The 14,923-nt window shown below is 41.1% G+C and overlaps 1 protein-coding gene across 1 annotated transcript; it reads left to right on the forward strand.

Moving 5' to 3' along the window:
• Positions 1 to 266: 266 nt before the first annotated feature.
• Positions 267 to 13,760, forward strand: ggcx (gamma-glutamyl carboxylase). Its single transcript, XM_072659196.1, has 15 exons — positions 267 to 446; positions 770 to 985; positions 1,828 to 1,986; positions 2,896 to 3,061; positions 3,150 to 3,228; positions 3,391 to 3,497; positions 4,733 to 4,896; positions 5,398 to 5,699; positions 6,842 to 6,973; positions 7,322 to 7,473; positions 7,618 to 7,787; positions 8,386 to 8,516; positions 8,663 to 8,810; positions 9,426 to 9,630; positions 11,660 to 13,760. Exons 1-15 carry the CDS (start codon positions 413 to 415, stop codon positions 11,817 to 11,819), a joined length of 2,325 nt encoding a protein of 774 aa, XP_072515297.1. The 5' UTR covers positions 267 to 412; the 3' UTR covers positions 11,820 to 13,760.
• Positions 13,761 to 14,923: the final 1,163 nt, after the last annotated feature.

Below are 14,923 nucleotides of genomic sequence, written 5' to 3' on the forward strand. Positions count from 1 at the left end.
TATGGTCAAGTCTGGAATCACTTGTTATGTATTATAGTACTGTATAAATTGCACATATATTTTGGGGACAATAATTCAATTATTGATACATCGAGAACAAAGATGTATTCTGGATATTAATGTAATCTATTTTTTATTTTTTATAAATATATATATAAGTATATTTATTTACCTCTTTCAGCCAATAGCAGGCGCTGCTGAGAGAGAGTGGGCGTCATCTTGTGGCTTGAATCAGCCAATGAGCGTTTAGAAATGGATCCCCTCTACTTCCAGTGTGCTGGCTGAAATCGGTGTGCCAGTGTTTGACACGTATCCATTTGTTTACGTGTCCAGAGCTACCCCGTCCACCCTGTCCGCAGTGAGGGGACACTGCTGCTTAGACGTCTGGGGCAGAGCTTCATACCTGTGAAGTATGGAAAGAGGCTCGTGCGATGCAGCTGCAGCAGGTAAACAGCAGCGCACCTTATCCACCAGTTAATAATGGTAACGTGCATAGGTGTGTGTGTGTGTGTGTGTGTGTGTGTGTGTGTGTGTGTCTAGCTTCTTACCTGAAATAGTAAAATATACTGATATGTGATCTCTTAGCACCTAAAGCATCACAGTAACTCATGATCAGATACCTGTGGCCTGAATCAGGTGTGTAAGGGTGGGCTTTGTGACTGGAGAGGTGAAGCTGATCAATCACATTGAATATTTATATATTTTATTTTATTTTGTTTGCATAGTTTGAATTGAAGCTTAAGATGACTGATATTCAGCACTTTCACAGGTGCTCCGTATGTGCAGAAGGCCAAAAAGGTGAGAAGGAGCCATGCAGAAGGTGCAGCAGCTGCAGACAAACGGGCCGAGTCCAAACAGACCACAAGCAGAATGCAGAGACTGTTTGGCTTTGAGCTGGAGGACCTGTCTTCATGGCACCGGTTTGTGTGTCTCCTCAATCGGCCCATGGACCCCGCTTCTCTCGGCATCTTCCGCTTTCTGTTTGGTGAGTAGCTGCACACGGTCAGGGTCTCCACAGAGTCTCTGTATGTGGCCTGAAGCTATTTGTTTCTGTCATCACTGTGCTTCCACACTCACTGGCCACTTTATTAGAAACACTCACTCCCTGGCCAGTTTATCAGAAACACAGCACTGTGCTTCCACTCACTGGCCAGTTTATTAGAAACCCCCTACCTTGTGTTTCCCCACACTCCCCTACTTTGCACTTCCACTCACTGGCCACTTTATTAGAAACACAGCGCTGTGCCTTCACTCACTGGCCACTTTATTAGAAACACAGCTCTGTGCCTTCACTCACTGGCCACTTTATTAGAAACACAGCACTGTGCCGTCACTCACTGGCCACTTTGTTAGAAACCCCCTACCTTATGTTTCCCCACAATGGCCACTTTATTAGAAACACAGCACTGTGCCGTCACTCACTGGCCACTTTATTAGAAACCCCTACCTTATGTTTCCTCACACTGGCCACTTTATTAGAAACACAGCACTGTGCCGTCACTCACTGGCCACTTTATTAGAAACCCCTACCTTATGTTTCCTCACACTGGCCACTTTATTAGAAACCTTGTGGCTCTGTGATGAGTTTCTGACCACAGAGCCATTCTTGGCTGCATGCCCTTGGGTGGTGGACCCACTCTCAACCTTGCAGTGACCCCGACATGTGTAAAAGCCCTTACCAGCACCACACACACTACCATATCAGTGCCACTAATATTGGGGGGGGGGGGGGGGGTCTGGCTCTAGAAAGTGCTGTAGCGCTGCTGTAGGACTACATGTTTCTTTGGCTGGAGTTTGCATGTGTTGAACAGACTGCTCTATTTACAGGCATGCTGATGGCTATGGACATCACTCAGGAGCGTGGGCTCAGTCACCTGGACTATAAGTACCTGGACGGAGCGCCCGTCTGCCGTTTCCCTCTGTTTAACTTCCTGGAGCCTTTGCCTATGGACTGGATGTACTTGGTCTACCTGGTGATGTTTCTAGGTGAGTGAACATATCCAGAGTAATGGTAACTTCTAGGCCAGAAGGCCACGTCTCTGCAGAGTTCACAGACCCTGTGCCAGTACAGACCCTTCAACTCATGAAGGGCTTAGTTATTGGCTGGTTGGTGAGTCTGAAGCATAGAAAACAGTAAAATTACAGGCCACTTTATTAGAAACCCCAACCTTGTGCTTTTTTCATTGGCCACTTTATTAGAAACCCCTAATCTTGTGCTTTCACTTACTGGCCACTTTATTAGAAACCCCTAATCTTGTGTTTTCTCTTACTGGCTACTTTATTAGAAACCCCAACCTTGATCTTTCACTTACTGGCCACTTTATTAGAAACCCCTAATCTTGTGTTTTCTCTTACTGGCCACTTTATTCGAAACCCCAACCTTGTGCTTCTATTCACTGGCCACTTTATTAGAAACCCCAACCTTGTGCTTTTTCTCACTGGCCACTTTATTAGAAACCCCACCCTTGTGCTTAGAAACCCCAGTCTTGTGCTTCTACTCACTGGCCATTTTATTAGAAACAACCTAATTTGTGCTCCAAGTCACTGGCCACTTTATTAGAAACCCCAACCTTGTGCTTCCACTCACTGGCCACTTTATTAGAAACCCCTTAATTTGTGCTTCCACTCACTGGCCACTTTATTAGAAACCCCACCCTTGTGCTTACTTAAAGAATTACTGTTCATCAACAATGTGGAGCTACAAGTCAAAGGTTTCCACTAAAGTGGCCGGTGGGTTAGCACTTCAATGCACAGTGCTGGACTGGCGTTTTCCTGCAAAGTGGAAATGCCTGGATAAAGACTCTGTCCATGATAGCCTCCATTTTGTGTGTGTGTGTGTGTGTGTGTGTGTGTGTGTGTGTGTGTGTGTGTGTGTGTGTGTGTGTGTTTGGACAGGTGCTGTTGGCATCATGCTGGGCTGTTTTTACCGCCTGTCCTGCCTGATGTTCATATCCACCTACTGGTACGTATTCTTCCTGGACAAAACAGCCTGGAACAATCACTCCTACCTCTACGGCCTCATCGGGTTCCAGCTCACGCTGATGGATGCCAACAGATACTGGTGAGATGGCGGCCAGGGCTTGAGCTTTTCCGTTTTGACTGGAAAAGAACAGCATAGCTTATTTGTGGCTGTACGTGCTGTTCTGCAGGTCAGTAGATGGCCTCCGTAACCCCAAGAAGAGGAATGCACATGTGCCGTTGTGGAATTACACCCTGCTCCGAACTCAGGTGGGTTATTCAGGTTATGTTACAGCTTTTTCTGTATGATATTAATCAAATTTCAAAACTTTGCAACATAATAAGGTTATTACACCTTTATTAGCCGTATAATGGCATTTCAGTATGTAAGGATGCAGTTAATGACCATACCTGCACACCTGTGTTCGACAGATCTTCATAGTGTACTTCATTGCTGGAGTCAAGAAGTTGGATGCTGATTGGGTGGAGGGGTATTCCATGAAATATCTGGCTCATCACTGGCTGTTTGACCCCTTCAAGTGAGTCAGAGTGTAAACAATGATTACTATCACATTGTAAAAACATGTACAATGCAGATTCATACTGGATTGGAATCTCTCCACATATATTACTGTCACTGTGAAAGATAAACCCACAGCAGATTCATACGGGATTATAGTCACTCCACTATAATCCAGTTATTAATTACATTGTGAAAACCACATACAGTGCAGATTCATACTGGATTTAGATTGCTTGATGTCACACTGAACACTACACACACTGCAGATTCATGCTCGGTTAAAGTCTCTCCACACTTATTGTTTTCAGACTGTAAAAACTACACACTATACAAATTCATACTGGATTAAAAAACACTCCTTAATCATGACTGGTAGACTGTAGGAACTACACAGACTTCAGATTCATACTGGATTATAATCACCCCCACAATGGTTACTATCATATTGTAAAAACCTTGTACAATGCAGATTCATACTGGATTGGAATCTCTCCACATATATTACTGTCACTGTGAAAGCTAAAACCACAGCAGATTCATGCTGGATTATAGTCACTCCACTATAATCCAGTTATTATTTACATAGTGAAAACCACATACAGTGCAGATTCATACTGGATTAAAAAGCACCTTAATTGTTGCTGGTAATGTGTAAGAACTACACACTGCAGATTCATACTGTATTCAGATTGCTTGATGTCACACTGTGACCACTACACACACTGCAAATTCATACTGGGTTACAGTCCCTCCACACTTATTGTTTCAGACTGTAAAAACTACACACACTCTGCAAATTCATACTGGATTATAGCCACACCACAATTATTACTCACATTCTGAAAACTACACAAACTGCAGATTCATACTGGATTAAAGTCTCTTCACATTTATTGTTGTCAGACTGAAATCTACACACAATGCAGATTCACACTGGATTATAATTACTCTGCAATTATTAATGTACCATTGTGAAAACCACATACCCTGCATATTCATACTGGATTAAAAATAATAAAATACATTGCCTGTAGACTAAGAACTACACACTGCAGATTCATACTGGGTTAAAGTCCGTCCACACTTATTGTTTTCAGACTGTAAAAACTACAGTTGATATCACACTGTGACCACTACACACAATGCAGATTCATACTGGATTAAAATCACAAATCTTAAAGCTGTATAAGCAAAGACGTGTTAAATATGCTCTTAATCGGGTCTCTGTTTGTTCTCTGTGCTGTTTATCAGGTTGCTCCTGCCTGTGGAGCTCATCAATCTGATGGTGGTTCATGGCGGAGGCCTAATCCTGGACCTGACTGCTGGTTATCTGCTGTTTTTCGATGCCACCCGCCCTGTCGCCTTCTTCTTTGTCAGCTACTTTCACTGCATGAACTCACAGCTCTTCAGTATTGGTAAGAGGACAAAATAAGCAGTGTGTTTAAAACCTCAGTAAGTAGGTTTTTGATACTTGATAAGAGCAATGGTATCGAACTTCAGTCCGGGCGGACCGCAAGAATGTGCAGTTTTCCCTACTTTAACCCACCTGAAATACGCAGTGCGTCACCTTGCTTCAGCCTTTTAAACCCCTTAAACTTAAAGGTAAGGATTTCGTTATTAATCCTAAAGTGAAAACCTGTTTAGACTACCTAGTTTAGTTTACCAGATTTTGTGGTGTACCACAGGGTTCAGTTTTAGGGCCTTTTAAAGTGATGTAGATTATTCTTAATGGTAATAATGGTAAGTATGGCCTGATTTTAAGGGTTGGAGGATTTAATAACCGCACTAGGTGAGGATTACACCAGTTTCTGGTGAGAGATTTCCCGTCCGACCTTTATCTTTCGTCTCCAAGCAGACCATTTTAGTGGTTTACTGATTATTATGTAGACTCAAACACTCTGTGTTAATCCCTGCAGGGATGTTCTCCTACACCATGTTGGCCACCAGCCCTCTGTTCTGCTACACCGACTGGCCCAGACGCTTCTTCGGACATTTCCCAGAGTTCCTTCAGCCTATCCTGCCACTGGTGTCGCCCACCTCTCGTCCCAGCTCGTCTTGTGTGTACCCAAGCCCGTCCGGCGGCTCGCCCGAACAGCAAGACAGGCCTGCGTCTCCCAAACCCTCCAAACCCCGCTTCAGGCACAAGCTGGCTGCCATCTTTGCCGTCGTCTACATCGCGGAGCAGTTCTTCCTGCCCTACTCCCATTTCATCACACAGGTCACTTTTTCTCTCTTGGCCAAAGTGGAAGCAAAATGTTTAGCCTTTTTTTCCTTTTAAAGAAGGGTCCTCTCACGTTTACTCTTTAAACAGTAGGATCTAGAATGTCTACAGTTCAGGAGGACAGCCGGGGTTTTGCAACCTGAGCAAATATTCCTGTCCGTTCAGTGGGAGCCACCAGCACAGCCTGAACGTTTCTTCACTGCCAGAACAAATCTGTTAAACTCCTTTGAAAAGAGCAGCTTTTTACACCCTGCCTTCATGTTTGTACTAAAGTTACATTAACAGATCTTAAATGAAATGTTGATTATTAAATATATTACATTTAGAGAAGCCTGAATGAATGGTTTGATCTACTGATGATGAAGTACCGGGTGTTATATGTCTTAATGTACTAAAAAAAATTGTATGTTATAGTGGGTATCAAATTATTTTTGGTAGATATTGAATAATTTATATTAGATACTGAAATATTCATAGTGGGTACAGAATAAATGATTATATACTGTACAATGTATAGTACATACTGAATAATTCATAATGATATTGAATTAATAATTAATGCTAGATTCTATATTATTCATAGTACTAAATAAATTATATTAAATACAGAATATTTAATAGTGGATACTGAATAAATTATATTAAATACTGAATAATTAATAGTGGATACTGAATAATTTATAATGGATATTGATAATTAATACTAGATACTGTGTAATACATAGTAGTTACTGAATAATTCATAGTAGGTACTGAATAATTCATAGTGGGTACTGAATAAATGATTATATACTGTACAAATTATAGTACATACTGAATAATTCAGAATGACGTTGAATTAATAATTAATGCTAGATTCTGTATAATTCATAGTAGATACTGAATAAATTATATTAAATACTAAATAATTCATGGTGGATATTGAATAGATTATACAGACATTTTACTAAAATACTGAATAATTCACAATGGATATTGAATAATTAATACTAGATACTGTATAATACATAGTGGATACTGAATAATTCATAGTAGGTACTGAATAATTCATTGTAGATACTGAATAATTCATTGTTGATGAATATTAATGAATAGTGCATATTGGTCCTGTAAATCTGATGTCTCTTTTGTCTCTACAGGGGTACAATAACTGGACTAATGGTCTCTATGGCTACTCATGGGACATGATGGTCCATTCTCGTTCCCACCAGCATGTTAAAATCACCTATAAAGATGGCGTAACCGGAGAGGTCGGCTACCTGAACCCTGGAGTGAGTCTCTCTACTTTATCAACAAAACTAGAGTGGATTTGGCATTGAATTAATATGTTTTAATGTGTGCATCATTTCCACATGCAGTTCTGTCTGTCAGTTCAGTTGCTTTGGCAATAATTGCGTTGCTCTGTCATGGTTTATATTGATGTAATTGAAGTTGAGCAAATGTAATGCATCACTGTCATGTATGTATGTGTATGTGTATGTATTCTTTGATCCTCCCGTTGTGACCAGTTGCAAATTTTCCAATCTCGGAAACTGGAAACTGACAATTATGGACAACACTGTGGCAGTTGTCCAAATACTTCTGGACTGCACTGTAAGTGTTTTCGTTGCTGTTTGCAGGTGTTTACTCAGAGTCGGCGGTGGAAGGACCACGGGGACATGCTGAAGCAATACGCGACCTGCCTGAGCCACAACCTCCCCCGCTTCAACATCTCTGATCCTCAGATCTACTTTGATATCTGGGTGTCTATCAATGACCGCTTCCAGCAGAGGTGAGTTGGGTTCTCTTTATCTTGGTTTAGGGATTAGATGAAGATCTGATCACATGGTCAGATGTTAGGTCTGAGGAGCAATCCAATGCTTTGTGGCACTGTGTGTCCAGTCACACCTGTTTGACCTGCTTATTTTCCCTGTAGGATATTCGATCCCCGTGTTGATATTGTAAAAGCAGACTGGTCTCCATTCCGACCCAACCCCTGGCTCATGCCTCTGCTGGTGGATCTGTCGCCGTGGAGGACAAAGTTTGACGAAATTGAGGGGACTTTAGACAACCAGACTGAGGTGGTCTTCATCGCTGACTTTCCAGGTATACACAAGATTTAGAGTAGCTGTATTGCCATATTAGCATGACTTCTGAGAATGGTATTGCCAAAGCATTACAACCATAACAGCAAAAATGACAATAGTAACAATAGTAGTGAATAAATATAATAATAATAATAATAATAATAATAATATATATTTTTATATATATATATATTTTGGCTTGCCGAGCCTGGGTATCGAACCCACAACCCTGTCATCAATAGCCCGGCGCCCTAACCGCTCAGCATAAGGCCAAACCACATAAAAATACATTAAGCAACCTAAGCCCCTCCCAGTGCAACCGAAGCCCCTCCCAGTGCAACCAGAACACCAGTAATAATTGCCGTGGTTCTGTATTAAACCATCATCATTTAAAGAACCATTTGCAAAGTGCGGACCACACTTGCTTGGCTGAGGCAAGGAAGGGGAACTCTGTAAATTTAGGGACCCGAAGCCAGACCCCAGTAGACCATCAGTAGGAGTAGGGGTGGTGGTGGTGGAGGGTGAGAAGAACCCTTTTCCAATAGAACATAGAACCCTGTGTGCAGTACTTGTGAGGATGCTCAGAAATGTTGACGTTTGGGACGTAATGTTGACAGGCCTGCATCTGGAGAACTATGTGAGTGAGGATCTAGGGAACACCAGTGTTCAGGTGCTGCAGGGCCAGGTGAAGGTGGAGGTTGTGGAGGAGAAGATGAACTACACACTCGCTTCAGGAGAAAGGATGCAGGTAAAACCGCTTCTGTCATGATCCAGCATGATCCTGCCAGTAGATCAGAGGTCTCCTGTCAATAGTCCAGTGTAATGTTGGATGACGTTATTTTTTTTGTGTGTGTGTGTGTGTGTGTGTGTGTGTGTGTGTGTGTGTGTGACCAGCTGCCTGCTGGAGCATACCATAAGGTGTACACCGTGTCCGATGTGCCATCCTGCTACATGTATATCTACGTGAACACCACTGAGGCGGCGCTGCAGAAGAACTTCACCATGCTGTTGGAGCTTCAGGAGAAGGTCCGCAATGGGACGGGTCAGTACACACACCCTTCAGCTCAGTCACACATGCTTCGCTCTTAGAAATACAGAACCTTTTGGTGCTAAACAGAGAAACCGTACAGGCTCCCCATAGCACCAACACAAAATGGAAAAAAGTATTTGGACACCTGCTGATTCCTTGTTTCTTCTGAAATCAAGGGTATTGAAATGAGTTCATCCTGCTTTTGTTGGAGTCTCTACTGTCTACTGAGGAACATTGCTGTGAGGATTTGATTGCATTCAGTCACAAGGGCTTAGAGTTAGTGAAGTCAAGGTGTTAGATTATCACCACCCCATCTAATCCCCAACTTTCAACTCATCCCAAAAGTACTGAATGGAGCTCCACCACCATCATTCTAGAGAGCTTAGTTCATTGACTAGAGTACTTTTCTACAGTGATTAGACAAGCTGTGTGTGCGTGTGTATGTGCGTTGCTTATCTGTAGCTGAAAGCATTGATTAGAAGGGGTGTCCACAAACATTTGGAATGCAGGACTTCAGCCTTCATCTCTGCTCTTGAAGCCCCAACCAATGGGAGAGCTCGTTTATCATTATCACTAAATGATTTCTTATTTAAACCTTTGATTTTTTTTGGGGGGGGGGGTTTCCAGAGACGGAGCCGCTGCCCCCCGAGCTGCAGCCCCTTATCACTGGCCTTGGCGACGAAGGGTCAGAGATCAACATCACTGATCCGGTGGTTCGGCTCTTCCTTAAGCGCCAGAAGCGGATGGAGGAGAAGAAGAAGAGGCGAGAGGCGCCCATCCTCGAAAGGTTCAACCGGTTTCTCACCAAAAAGTACTACATGATCCGACGAGGGTGAGTTTTAGATCATGAAAGGACAGTGTGGATAGAAGCACCAGATGCCCAAGGACATCCAGTTAGTGGTGGACAGTGCAGCAGTACCTTATAGTTAACAGTAGACAATGGGCACAATGGGTCAGTAGATCACAACTGCATGGATCAGAAAGCCAAATGTAGAGCAAATCTAAAGACTGTAAACAACAACCAGTGTATAGACAATTCCCGGTGGGCTGCTATGAGTGTGGGCTGCTGAGAAAGCAAGGTTCCCTCAGTGCTCTGCATGACCTCTCTCTCACTATCTCTCACCACTCTCTTACATGCTCGCACGCTCTTCCTCCCTGTCACTCCCTCGCTTCTGTACATGTGGGTGGAAATAGGTTTATAAATGAAGAAGCCTGATTATGAACGCAAAAACTGCCCCAGAACGCTTGTGTGAGTACTCCAGCGCTGCAGGGGGTGCCAAAACCTCACCAAGTTGATGTCAAATTCCTGAAGAGGCAAGGGTATCGGCCATAATAGACATAAATATAGCAGGTCTTCATAACTTCCCCTCATCTCATTCACGTAGGGAAAAAGTAGGAAAGGAGTCTGAGGACAGGGACAGTTGTGAAGGTGTCGCGGGCTGTGATTGCGGTGGGCTGGTCTTAACAAAAGTCCGGGGCTAAAATTAGTTCCCAGTCCAGCCACGGTCACATGGTCACACAGGATGTGCAGTGTCACGTAAAGCACATTAAATTATACACATTGTGCCACAACTTGCTGGAGACAGAAGGAAATTATTTTTCATGACCGATTGAGCAGATTATTAGACTTATATCTGCCCAGTGTTCTTTATTTTACTCTAATCTTCAATACACAGAGGGCATTATTAATGGCCATTATTAATATCATGACCAGGGTGATCATTCTTCAATCTTCTGCAGAAATCTGGTAAAAAAACAACAACTGTATTTTGTAATATTGCTAAATATCACAAAAAACAAAATATCACAGACTGCACAGACCATACTGAACTGTAAGCAGTAGCTGATTGGATGGCAGATTATTATGCCATTATCTTTATTATCTTATTTAATGAATGTATTTTTACAGATTGTATTTTGTTTCATGTTTAATGTAAACAGTTATTAAATGAAACAAAACCAAGCAGATGCTTAAAAGCTGGAAATGCTACATAAGTACATGAGCTATACACGCACACATTTGTGCATGATATGTTCTGTAGCAGACCAGCTGACCCGTTCCCCAGTGACCCCATGAGGTGAAGTCGGAGTGCATGAGTACAAAGATTGACACCATGCTTTTTTGTAATATTTGGTGAGAACTGTGCCTTCAAAGAGTTATTCTATTCACTTTAAAAGAAGCAGAGAGACTGTGGGAGGTGCAGGTTCTAAACTTGAAATCTGTCAGATCTGTGTTTCTAAGTAGAAATGGGAAATATTTTATTACAATTTGCATTTAATAACAGTTGAATAAATGTTATATGAATATATATAATGAATAAATGCTACTAATATAATACGCTAATTAATATTAAAATACAATAAAAAATCAAAATTCAGTGTACAGTATTATGTAATTCTTTTAAATATCTGATCATTATATATAATATAATACATACAATAATAATAATAATAATATTCTAAAAATATAACTATTCTAAAATAAGTAATAATACAAAATACAGTTAATTAGTTAAAAATAATTTGCATTATTAAATAAAGTAATTGAGTAAGCAAATTAAATACAATTTAATAAAGTAATTACATTTAATATAAATATTTATGAAGGTAAATTGAGTGTATTGCAGAAATGGTTCCAAAACAATTGTAATAAAAACACTAAAAAAAAACTAATAATGACAGATAAAGGTGAATTAATCCTCATATTTCACTGAACACTCCTGTGTGTGTGTGTGTGTGTGTGTGTGTGTGTGTGTGTGTGTGTGTGTGTGTGTGTGATCTTTGTTTACCTGGAAAACAAAACTTGATTTAGAGCCAATGTTTCCTCCAGATCTGCCTTTAAACACGTCTCCCTCCTCCAGGTTCCTGATGACCGCCATTGCCATGCGGAACCTGGCTGTGGGTTTGCCCCCTGTGGAGCAGCTGAGGAGGGAGGTCGACTTTGCCAACATGAAGGCGCTGGAGGAAGAAGTCAGCCAGAACGAGCCGCTCAAAGACGAGACGGATCACGCAGAGCTGTGAGCGTACAGCGTTCAGCCATGGACAGATCTGCCATCTGCTGCCTGACCCCACACTCTTAACCATAGAGGTGCTGAAAAGGGTTCGATTGAGGAACCAGATCTGGTCCCTAAAGAACACTTCAGTAGACGCTTCTTGGAAAAATCGCCTTATTATGAGGTTCTTTATGGGACCAAATGTGGTCCTTCTTTTCTTTTCTTTTTTTGCAGCTTTATTTTTAACAGTGTATCTGTGCTGAAGCTACGGACCAAACAGAACCTTTCAGAACACTTGAGAACGTTCGTAGAGGAAAGGGTACGGTTAATAGTTTGCTTTAAGGGTTTTAAGTTTACATCCAGACCTGGGTTTGGGTTGGGTTATTACTTGTGTTACTGAAGTTACATCAGGTTCATGTTACTGAATTTTAAATTGACAGTAAGATTTGTGTTGAAATCACTGCAGTCACACCCTGTGGTAAACAAAAATATTCTAAACGTAATATATAATAATAATAACAATAATACAATTATTAATAACAATAATTATACAATTATTATTATTATTATTATTATTATGTCTTTTCTTTTCTCTTTCAGAATTTAGTGGATTCTCTGAACTACCACATTGTTTAAAGGGGAATTCCATAGATGTCTACATAGTTCAGAGGTTAAGATGTAAACAGAGTGGGAGTTTGGTGTGAAATTGTTGTTGTTTTAAACCACAATCTTCTCAGAACTCTGGTAGAACAGTGTCTCAGGCATCAGGCAGCGTCTTCACCACCCTTCACCTCCACTCTAGAACTCCAGCTCAGACTAGGTCAGGTTATCTAGAACCGAGCTCAGTCTTTCACCAAACCCACCAGAGAAAAATCCCACTCTGAACGAGATACACATCTTAACCATGTCATTATGCAGAATTCTTAATAATAACAGCATAGGATTCCCTTTAAGGAGTCAGAATATGTGCACTGCTGTGCGCTGAACTGACCTGATCAGCCTCATAACCCCAGCAGAGAACGGCACGCTTTATCCACCGGTAGTTAAAAGACGTTGGCAGGTTTAGTCTACGGTTTGAGTAGCTGCAGGTGTTCTCTAATGGTGTAGATTTACTCTAAAGACCTCAGCATTCAGAGAACCCCAGAACACTAAGAGGGGAAAAGTACAGGGGATAAAACGTAAGGGTTTGTGGGCTGTGGAACATTTCTGTATACCTAAGGGTAGGGCTGGGCGATATGCAAAAATATCACATCATGATATTTAAAGACATATTCACGATACACGATATTTATGACGTAAATAAATCCATAGTGACAGATTCGACTTATAAACTACTATTCAGATCCTCTCCTGTACTGAATACAGTGATTTCTACTCAACATCTGCTGCTCTTCATCTAATGAACCCTTCAGTCTAATTACACTGTTAGTAATGAATCCTGCAGCTGATCAGTGTTTATTAAGCACTAACAGTCTCCTCCATATGATTAGAGAAGCTTATTGTAAGCATCACAATTAATCTCGATTCAATAAATTATCACCATGTTGCCCAGCTCTACCTCAGGGTGAAATAGCACCGGCCATCGAGGAGAAACGGCGGGTTCTTCAGCCGGGCAGGTGACCAAATGACCCACAACTTTGGAGATGTGGTGTTTTGAGTAGTAACACTATGCAAAATGTACAAACAAAACGAGGTGATGAATTTGTCTCGGAGATCCAGAAGTCTGTAGGTGTGATTGTGCTGCTGTATGAGAATCAACACCCTTTTTCTTCTCTTTTTTAATCAGTGGATTAAAGAAGCTTCACTGCGTTTCAGTTCGGCTGCTGGGTGTTAAGCACAAAATGCTAAGTATTACATGATCACAAGCTTCCATGTGTCTGGAATAGAGTGAATTTGAGCACCGCATTGACCCAAACACTTTTCTGTATATGGTCTTTTTCCTTTTTGTAATTAAAAATGATGAAAATAATGAACTCTCGTCTGTTTTGCTTTGTCAAATCAAATCAAATAAAATTTTATTTGTCACATACATAGTAATACACAGTATAACTTGCAGTGAAATGTTTTTTTTGACAGTCTGCCCACTATTCAATAAAGATCTAAATTTAAACTTAAACTAAACCTTAACCTAATGAAATAAAGTGCAAAAGTGCAAAAAATAATAATAAAATAAAATAAGTTACATTTAAGTTAAATTTAAGTTAAAAAATAAAATATAGAAATATAAGAAGCAAAAAATACACAGATGGAATAGTGTGTGTGTGTATATATATATATATATATATATATATATATATATATATATATATATAATGTATGTATACATATGTACATATTTATCTGTATGTGTGAGTTAAAAAGAAATATTTGCGTTATTGTCCGTAGTGAGTTGTCCGTGAGCCATAGTTGTGTATTGTAGTGAGTGAGGGTCCAGTTTGTGTATGTAGATAAGTAAAACCTTTAGAAATGTTAATTAGTGCTAATACTAATAACGTGGGGCAGGTTACTGCTGACGTTCACAGCTGGTGGTGTGTGTAGGACTTCCGAGTTTTCCTGCAGTGGTGTTTTTCCCATGAGACTGGTCCCACCTACTGCAGCGCAGAACCTGATTGATTGATTGATTCTTCTGACTGTTGCTAAGTCCCTTGGCTCCAACCAATGGGAAAGCATGTTTAGCTGCATCTGCCTGGATACCACTGAGAAAAAAAACACTCCGGGGTTCTCTGAGGTTCTCTGAGGTCCTAGACAACCTTGATGGTTTCCTACTGCATTAATCACGAATCATCATCATCAAAACATTTTAAAATACTAAATACACTAAATGTCCAAATGTCCGCACACCCCTTCTAATGAACACACCGCCTGTCTGGTCCTTAGACCAGATAAGGACTGCCAATAGAATAGGACTCTCTGGAGCAGATCAATAAATATGATGAGCCTATTGGCACCATGCTGCCTAATGCCAGGCATGGCCTAGTAGAGCCCCCCAGCATTGAGGAGCTGTGGAGTAGTGGAAGAGCTGTGTTCTCTGGAATGATGGTGGTAGAGCTCCATCCAGTACTTTTGGGATGAGTTGGGGAGTTAGGAATGATAAGGCAGTAGAGACGGTTACTCCAAAAAAAGCGAAAGAAA

This window comes from Salminus brasiliensis, chromosome 16 (assembly GCF_030463535.1).
Source record: "Salminus brasiliensis chromosome 16, fSalBra1.hap2, whole genome shotgun sequence".
NCBI classification, from domain to species: Eukaryota; Metazoa; Chordata; class Actinopteri; order Characiformes; family Bryconidae; genus Salminus; species Salminus brasiliensis.